The 9,754-nt window shown below is 50.4% G+C and overlaps 1 protein-coding gene across 1 annotated transcript; it reads left to right on the top strand.

Moving 5' to 3' along the window:
- Positions 1 to 4,757: 4,757 nt before the first annotated feature.
- On the top strand, positions 4,758 to 9,222 carry LOC310647220 (lens fiber membrane intrinsic protein-like; the record flags this gene model as incomplete). The annotated part of the gene is made up of 4 exons (XM_083374291.1): positions 4,758 to 4,932; positions 6,023 to 6,163; positions 8,307 to 8,441; positions 9,073 to 9,222. 4 exons carry the CDS (start codon positions 4,758 to 4,760, stop codon positions 9,138 to 9,140), a joined length of 519 nt encoding a protein of 172 aa, XP_083230417.1. The 3' UTR covers positions 9,141 to 9,222.
- Positions 9,223 to 9,754: the final 532 nt, after the last annotated feature.

Below are 9,754 nucleotides of genomic sequence, written 5' to 3'. Positions count from 1 at the left end.
CTTAGCAATGGAAATCCTGGTCCCAACTGTGGTCGTACATCAAGGATCACCTTGCTTCTCCTGGTGGAGGGATCCCGCTGGGTCTCTGCCAGATCCATCCTTTGACCTCTTCCTCCTCTTCCACCCAAATCGTGCCATTTTCCTGTCCTTTACTGTGGTTGGCTTGATGGCATGCTTACCTGGCAAGTCAATACAACCCAGGTGGCCAGAAAGGCCCAACAGAGGCTCCACTTTCTCAGGGTCTTGCGGAAGAACAGGGCAGAACAACGGCTAATGACTCTCTTTTACCGGTCTACTATAAGAGAGCGTCCTCTCGTATGGTATTGTGGTTTGGTGTGCTGGTCGGACAGCCACGGATAGGAAAGTATTACAGAGGGTGGTGAGCACAGCACAAGACATCGTGGGCTGTCCCCTGACACCACTGGATGACCTCGCCAGGGCCCACTGGCTTGGAAGAGTGAGGAAAATTCTCAGGGATGACTCACCCTGGATGGTACCTCTTTACTCTCCTACAGTGGCGTAGGAGATACAGAGCCAGCCATACCAACAGGCTGAAGAACAGCTTTTATCCATGGGCTGTCAGGCTCTTGAGCGGGAAATAACTTTTATGTATGATTGACTTGCGAGGCTGGTGTATTGTGTGCAATTAGCACATGGTGTAACAAGATGGTGGGTTTGTCGTCACTGTGAGTTGGGTGCGGGGCACGAAGGGAGGCTCAGCCAATCTCAGTGTATACATGGTTGTACTTTGATATTATTATCAATCAATCATGCTGGGCGATTCCCTTCTAAGGGAAGTTCCCTGCAGAGACTCTGTGTAAACCAACATCCACCCCATTTTCCTCCTTCCAACAAGCTTTGCCATTTAGAGGTGGAGTGGACAAGCAAGGAGCTGCATAGCCCTCGACTTACGACCACAATTGAGCCCATTTCTGTTGCTAGGTGAGATATTTGTTAAGTGTGTTTTGCCCCGTTGTACGACTCTGCTTGTCACAGTTGTCGGGAATCATTGCAGTCGCTAAGTTAGTAACCAGGTTGTTAAGCAAATCTGGCTTCCCCACTGACTCTGCTTGTCAGAAGGACCCAAAAGGGGATCACGTGGACCCCCTTTTCCCCAGGACATGGCGACCGTCATAAATATGAACCGGTGGCCAAGCATCTGAATTTCGATCAGGGGACCATGGCGATGCTGCAACGGTCGTTAAGTGTGGAAAACAGTCCTAAGTCCCTTTTTTCCGGGGCCGCTGCCATTTTAAATGGTCATTAAACAAACGGTTATAAGTTGAGGACTGCCTGTATTTACGGATGAAGTTTATATGCATATAAATTTAATAAATAAATAAAATGTGTGTGCATCAGTCCTAGGTCCCTTTTTCCCCAGTGCCACTGTATCTTTGAAATGAACCGTTTTAAGTCAAGGACTGCCTGCATTTCCAGGGGTGGATTTCATGGCCGTGTGTGTGTGTGTGTGTTTGTGTGTGTGTTTGTGTGAGTGACATGTCAGCTCTCAGCTCAGGGATGGGACCTGCAGTCCCAAACAATGCAATCCGTGATCTCGCTTAGGGATCAGAGGATTTGCTGCCTTCATTCAGCCCGGCCGCGGTTCCATTTATTGCGCCGCCTGCATCAGCAGAAGAGGGGCTGCCTGGCAACGGGCGGGTGCCAGAGGCTTCTGCCCCATTGTCGGCTGTGTCACCTGGCTGACAATGTGCTGCGCAAAGGGCTCTATAAAAATGACTTGCCCTCCGTGTTGTCGCCTGAAATTGGCTGCTGCTGCTGCTGTGGGCGAAAGGCGCATGGAAGAGAAAGCCAGAGGCATCGGGCGGGACTCGAGCACTCGGATCATGACCGGCTACTGAAGGTATGTGAGAGAAAGGGAGATTTGGGCGGAAATCGTGAAGGCTTCGTTCACACCAAGGTGGCTCCATGTTGCTCTAAGCCAGGGGTAGGCAACCTGGGCTCTTTTATGACTCGTGGACTTCAACTCCCAGAATTCCTGAGCCAGCGATGCTGACTCAGGAATTCTGGGAGTTGAAGTCCACGAGTCATAAAAGAGCCCAGGTTGCCTACCCCTGCTCTAAGCCATCATTGTGTTATAAACTGTGACACTCTAAGCTGGGCTCTCCAACCTTGGCCACTTAAAGACCTGTGGACTTCAACTCCCAGAATTCCCCAACCAGCACAGCTGGCTGGGGAATTCTGGGAGTTGAAGTCCACAGGTTTTAAAGCTGCCAAGGTTGGAGAGCCCGGCTCTAAGCTAAAACAAAACAAGCCACTTTCTGCCTTAGATCAGGACTTCCCAAACCTTTTCCTTCGTTACCCCCAAACCGCTGATCAGAAAGTTCTCCTTTAAATCTCCAGGTGGTGATTGGGTTTCTATAATTAACTAAAACACCCACTTTTGTCCAATTTTGGATCACTTATCCAAGTTTAGGAAGCACGGGCTTTAGAGCGATGTGTGAAACCGTATTTTTAGCACAAAACCGTGCTCTGAATAAAGAAGTTTCTTAAGGCAGAGAGATGTTCAGAACAGGTACGTATCAGGGTTGAATTGTGGGGTCCTTGGTGCTTTCTGAGCTTGGGGGTTTTTCTTACTTTTAAACCACTGAGTCTCCACCTTGGTGACTTGCAGATGTGTGGACTTTAACTCCCAGAATTCTTTGCTGGCTGGGGAATTCTGGAAGTTGAAGTCCACCGGTCTTCAAGTCGCTGAAACTGAGAAACACTATTTTACACAGTGGGCGCTTTTCAAATTTTAAAGCAGGTCCAGTAAATTCCTCTGCGTGAATTAGGGAGATTTGGGGGGATTTTTGTGGCCCTAGCAGGACAGCTGGGCGCATAAGCCACTTAAACTAGGCCAGGGGTAGGCAACCTTGGCTCTTTTATGACTTGGGGACTTCAACTCCCAGAATTCCTGAGCCAGCATGGGGGAAGTATGACCCCTTCATGACTTGTGGACTTCAACTCCCAGAATTCCTGAGCCAGCATGAGGGAAATTTGGCCCCTTCATTTATTTATTTATTTATTTTAATCACATTTATATCCCGCCCTTCTCCGAAGACTCAGGGCGGCTTACAAGCTTAGCAGTAACTATGGGGGAACTATGGCCCCCTCATGACTCGTGGACTTCAACTCCCAGAATTCCTGAGCCAGCATGGCTCAGCTTGGAAACCTCTCCCTTTCCCCTCAGCGTGGCTGGCTCAGGAATTCTGGGAGTTGAAGTCCACGGGTCATAAAAGAGCCAAGGTTGCCTACCCCTGAACTAGACCATTAGATTAATCCATAGTTTAAATTTGCACTGCATTGCACCACATCAACTACCCCAAAGGACTATGCTTGTCTGTTTTGTTAAAGCTCAAAAATCTCATCAAAGTTAAAGTAAAACCAACCTTAACGTCTTGTCTTGAAAGCAACATTACAGGTAATACTTAACTTAGAACAATTCATTTAGTGACCATTCAAAGTTACAACCGCACTGAAAAAAGGGACGTGACCATTTTTCACACGACCATTGCAGCATCCCCATGGTCATGGGATCAAAATCTGGATGCTTGGCAACGGTTTCATATTTATGACGGTCGCAGCATCCCAGGGTCACGTGGTCCCCTTTTGCGACCTTCTGACAAGCAAAGTCAGTGGGGCAGCCAGATTCACTTAACAATCGTGTTGCTAACTTACTAACTGCAGTGATTCACTTAACCATGGTGGCAAGATAGGTCGTAAAATAAAGCAAACTCACTTAAGAAATGTTTCAGTTAGCAACAGAAAGTTTGGGCTAAATTGTGGTCGTACGTCGAGGACTGCCTGTGCTTTGTTTTGAGAACGGGGCCATTGGAGACAACGATGCGGCTTCATATTTCTCTCCCTGTCTTTGTATGTTTTCAGCTGGCAGAACGTCTGTGACTGGGACACTGCATTAATTTAGAAAATACCGTTTTCCCAAAGGTGAGGAAAATGTGATTATTGTTGTAACTGTGATGAGAGTGTGGCACTGTGAGAATCACTAACATCGGTGTAGGCTCTGGTGCTCTTTTTGCAAAATTTGCTCTGGCAAAGAACAAGGGAGGGATTTTTCCCCTTTACCAGTAATAATTTGGATTGTGGATTGGGTGATGTGGAGTTTAAAATTATTGTTAATCGGGGTGCTGGTTACCCAGGGGCTCAACCTCCGTCACTTTAGGATAGGTAGACTTCGACTCCCAGAATCTCTTAGCCAGTATTCTATGCAACTCTGGCTAGTTGAAGAGAAGTCTGGGAGTTGAAGTCCATGTATCTTAAAGATACCGAGATTAAGAAACCCTGAGCTAGCTGTCCAGATCAAATTGGGGATTCTGGGAGTTGAAGTCCACAAACATCTTAAAGTTGCAGAGGTTGAGAAACCCTGAGCTAGCTGTCCAGATCAAATTGGGGATCCTGGGAGTTGAAGTCCACCCAGGAGGGGGGAATCCTGGGAGTCGAAGTCCACCCATCTTAAAAACACTGAGGTTAAGAAACACTGAGCTAATTTGCCAGGATCTAAGGGAGATTCTGGGAATTGAAGTCCACACCAGGAGAAAAGATCCATTGGGACCACTCTTTCCTAGCTTTTGATGAGCAGCAAAAGCAAAGAACAGTGATTGCCCCCACCCCACCAAAAATCAAGAGGAGAAAAAGAAAAAAAATGAGCAGGCTGATTTTTCCAGTTTGCAGAATTCCCCTCAGCCCTCTCTTCTCCCACAGGCGATCCTCCCGGAGCGTCAACACCACCAGGGTCCACCATGTTCGGTTGGATGGGAGGGGCCCTGCTGTGCGCCGTTTCCGGGCTGGTCCTCCTCATTGTTGCCACAGCGACGGACTTTTGGATGCAATACCGATACTCCGGCAGCCTCAGCAACCAAGGGCTCTGGCGCTTCTGTGTGGGGAGCAAATGTCACCCCCACACCATCACCCTCGGTGAGGACACCAGGTTTGGGGGGCTGGAAAACGGGGGTGGTTTTCAATGCACCCTCCCGAGAGTCCCTTGGCCTGGCTTAGTGCAGGAGTGTCCGACCATGGCAACTTTAAGACCCGTGGACTTCAACTCCCAGAATTCCCCAGCCAGCATGTCTTAAAGCAAGTCTTAAAGACTAGGGAATTCTGGGAGTTGAAGTCCACGGGACTTAAAGTTGCCATGGTTGGACACCTCTGGTTTAGTGCATCCACTGAGCATCTGTACAGGTAGTCCTCGGCTAACGAGCCTTCATTTAGTGACTGTTCAAAGTTGCAATGTTGAAAAAGGACCGGTCCTCGCACCTAGGACTATTGCACGGTTCCATGGTGATGTGATCAAAATTTGGGCACTTGTCAACCAGCATTTGTTTGTTTGTTTGTTTGTTTGTTTAATTTGTATCCCACCTTTATTGCTTCTGCAATTACTCAAGGCAGTGAACAAATCCAACACACCTTCCTCCTCCTATTTTGCCAATAACAACAGCCCTGTGAGGTGGGTTTGGCTGAGAGTGGAGGCCCAAAGTCACCCAACTGGCTTCCATAATTAAGAGGGTACTAGAACTCTCTGTCTCCCACTTTCTAGCCTGGTGTCTTCTCCACGTGGAGACGAAAGTGGGAGACAGTGAGTTCTAGTCCTGCCTTAGCCATGAAATTTTGCAAGGTCCTTGGATCACCGGATCACCATTTGCAATCTTTCAAGCTGGCTTGCCACCAGCAAAGTCGATGAAGGAAGGTGGATTTGCCTAACTGATTACAAGATTCAGTTAAGAGTTGCGGCGATTCATTTAACAACCACTGCAAAAACGATTGTGACCATCAGAACTCTGGAACCGGGTTGTAAGTAACTCTGGGAAGGACCGTCATAACTTTGAAGACAACACTTAGCTTCAGGTTAAGAAAGTCAGCCCAGATGGTCCTCTCTTAACGACCAGCCAACTTTGAACAGTTGTTCAAAGTTGGCTGGTCGTTAAGAGAGGACCATCTGGGCTGACTCTCTTAACTTGAAGCTAAGTGTTGTGTGAGAGAACCCACGGGCCTTGCTCTCCCCACACAGCTTTCTGGGACGCCACCCGGGCCTTCATGCTCATCTCCATCCTGTCCTCCTTCGCCGGGATCATCCTGGAACTGATGTCCTACTCTGGCACCAGTCGTTTCTCCCGCAGCCGTTTTGCAGGGTTCACCCTCTTGATTGCAGGTAGGCGGGGCTGGCTGGGGAGTTCTGGGAGCTGAAGCCCACCCATCATCAAGTTGCCAAGCTTGAGAAAGAGCACTCTGGCCTGGGATGGCAAGCGGTGTGTTTTTGAGCACCTCGAGGTGAACAAGGTGATTCCTAGAAGCCAACATGGGTTTGTCAAAAACAGATCACTCCAGACAAAACCCATTGCTTTCTTTGACAGTTAGTGGATCAGTGAAATGTTGTGTACGTGGTACGCTTGGACTTCAATAAGGCATTTGATAAAGTAGACCACAACCTACTTCTGGTGGCACAGAGAGTATCATCACAAGATGGATTTGCAACGGTGTGACTAACTGCACTCAATCAGCCATCCTTAATGGAACTACATCGACATGGAGGGAAGGAAGGAAGCAGTGGGGTACCCCAAAGTTCTGTCTCGGGCCCAGTACTCTTCAACCTCTTCATAAACTATTTAAATGGAGTGGAGAGATGGGGAACCCATCAAATTTGCAGATGATGCCAAGCTGGCAAGGAATAGAAGATAGAAGATTCAGCACAATTTTGACAAGCTTGAACGTGGGCAGGATAAGAAGTAATGGGTGGATACTAGTCAAAGAGAGACCCAGCCTAGAATCTCTTGACAGTGAGAACAATTAATCTTTGGATTAGTTAATTAATCAGCTCCAAGAGTTGTGGGTGTTCCAACACTGAAAGTTTTTAAGACGAGACTAAACAGCCGTTTGTCCAAGGATGGTATATAGCCGTGGTGGCGAGCCTATGGCACATGTGCCATGGGCGGCATGCAGAGCTGTCTCTGTCGGCACGTGTGCCATTGCCACAGACAGAGGGACGCAGGGCGGGGTTGTTCCCCTCCCCGTCTCCATACACATGGAGTCCGGGAACAGCTGTAAAAGGAGCAGGTTTTGGCGGGTGGTGGGTTTCAAATCATTTAACAACTGGCTCTCTGCCTCGCCTTCCCGGCTTCTGGGGGCGGTGTCAGCTGGAGTGGGGGCAGGGGCTCCTGGTTGCAGAATTGCTGGAGGTCCCAGCTGGGGGGGGGCAAAAGGATGTGGTGGGGGGAGACTACAGGGGTCTCGGACTGGGGTGAGTGCAGGAGGGTGGGCAGTCATCAGGTCCTGTCTGGGGGAAGGTGAGGGGGCTCTGGCTGGAGGGGTCGGGAGGGTCGGGACATCTCCGTGGAGGAAAGCCACCCCCCCAAGCCGAACCTCTCATTCACCCTGCGGTCATGTCGGATGGCATAGAAGGGGTACTGGGAAGGGGGCTGGGAGGGGGCTGCCAGCAGGGGGGAATCAGAGCCGCCATCTCCCTTCCGCAGTGCAGCCCCATCGGTGTGGGCAGAGACGGCCCCGGGACAGCCAGAAAGGAGCTCTCAACCTGTCTACACAGTGGCTCCAACGGGTGTGTGTGTGTGTGCAGCTGCTGCTCCTCCTGCTACTCCGGGCTCCTTGACCGGCCAACCACACAGGGAAGCAGGAGGAGGAGGCAGGGCGGCCAGGTGTCTGGAGCTGTCTCGGCTGCTCGCTGGCCATAGCCGGCCCCACCTCAGCAGCCTGACGAGGCAGCAGATCTTGCACACCAGTGGCCCAGCCTCGTGGGACAGCGGCACCTGGGCAATGCACGGGGCTGGTCAGGAGGCGGTGGCGGTGATCCCTGCATCGCCAGGCCCGGCACAGCCGGCAGCAGATCTGGAGGTGATGCTGTGCCACTTATACTGCCTTGCCTTGCCCTGTGGCAATTGGCATCCCCGCCTTGCCTAACTTCACCTCACTCCACAGGATGAGCCTCCGGCCCACCACCCCAGCCACCAGAGACCCCCTGGATCTCCCCCAACCCTGCCCGGCCCCCTCACGCATCCCTCCCCACGAGCATCATCAAGGTGGCAATGCCCACCCCGGCCATGCCCACCCAGTCAGCCGTGCCCACCCGGTTCCTGGCAATAAATAAGTGGGTTTTGGGTTGCAGTTGGGCACTCGGCCTCTAAAAGGTTCGCCGTCCCTGGTCTATAGAGCCTCCTGCTTGACTAAGCAGGTGGGCTTAGTTGGACCTCCACGGTCCCTTCAAGCCCCCTTAGTCTATGTTCCAGGTCCTATGTCCTAGTTTGATATTTCTCCCAAATTTAGATCATTCGTTTTGTTCCCAGGACTCTTCGCCTTGCTGGGCCTCTCCATCTACACCGGCGTGACTGTGAATTTCTACGGAAAGCGCTACGTTGACTGGCGCTTCTCCTGGTCGTATATTCTGGGCTGGATCGCTGTTCTGCTGACCTTCTCAGCAGGTATTGGTGCTCTGTGAGTCTACAGCAAAGTTCCCCCGTTGTCCAGATCCTCAGACCCCAGTGGGGCTGGAGTGTGTGTGTGTGTGTGTGTGTCTGATTGCTGGATTTCTGGGTCTTGGTTCTGTTGTACAGGTAGTCCTATACAACAGAACAACCACAAATTGAGCCTGACGTACAACCACAGCTGAGCCCAAAATTTCCATTGCTAAGCAACTCAGTGGTTAAGTGAATTTTGCCCCATTTTCCGGCCGTTACTGTGAAGTGAATCACTTTTCGTTGTTCAGTTAGTAACACAGCGGTTAAGCGAAACTGGCTTCCCCCTTGACTTGGCTTGTCAGAAAGTCGTAAAAAGGGATGACGTGACCCCCCCCAGGACACTGCAACCGTCATAGTCAGTTGCCAAGTGTCCAAATTTTGATCACGTGATCCTGGGGATGCTACAAGGGTCATAAGGGCGAACAACAGTCCTAAGTCACTTTTCCGGTGCCATTGCAACTTCAAACGGTCCCTGAATGAATGGCTGAAAGACGAGGACTACCTCTGCTGTGTGCTGGTGTGTGTGTTTGTGTTGGCTGCAAACTGTGTCCTTGGGAACTCCACAGTTCACCACCTCTCCCCTTTGTCTCTCCAGCTCTCTTCCACTTCTGCGCTGTCCGCAGAAATTTGTCCACAGGTGGATCCGGTGGGACGAGTGGTTGACTCCCCTTCGTGGCCTCAAGTCCAACCCAGCCAGACTCCAATGTTTCCCCCCCCCGTGCAATCACGTGGCCCCCTCCTCCGTGTTCTTCCTCCTCCGCCAGCTGCCCCCAGTGGGCTGGTTAATGCCGAGAGGCCAGTGTAGTTAGTCCCCGACTTACTCCGCAATTCAGCGCAAAATTTCTGTAGCCCAAGTGAAATATTTTGCCCCCCTTCATGACCTTTCTTGTCATCATTGCTAAGTGAATCACTGCAGTTGTTAAGCTAGTAACCCGCTTGTTAAATGAATCTGGGTTCCCATTGACTTGGCTTGTCAGAAGGTCACAAAAGGGGATCACACAACACTACTCCCCCCCACCCAGGACACTGTAACCGTCGTCAGTACGAGCCAGTTGCCAGGCGTCTGAATTTTGATCGCATGACAGGGGAGGTTTCAATGGTCATAATTGTGAAAGTTACTTTTTTCAACTGTCACTAAACGAATTGTTGTGAGTCAAGGACTACCAGTACAAAGACTAAGGAAACGCAGCACAACTTTTTCACATTCACTTACTGCACAAAATCACAGTTCCCCAGTCCATGAAGTACAGTGGCCAGGTTCACACAGCAATTTGGGA

Source organism: Vipera ursinii, assembly GCF_947247035.1.
Source record: "Vipera ursinii genome assembly, chromosome: 15".
Taxonomy (NCBI): Eukaryota; Metazoa; Chordata; class Lepidosauria; order Squamata; family Viperidae; genus Vipera; species Vipera ursinii.
This window is presented reverse-complemented; position numbering and strand designations above follow the sequence as displayed.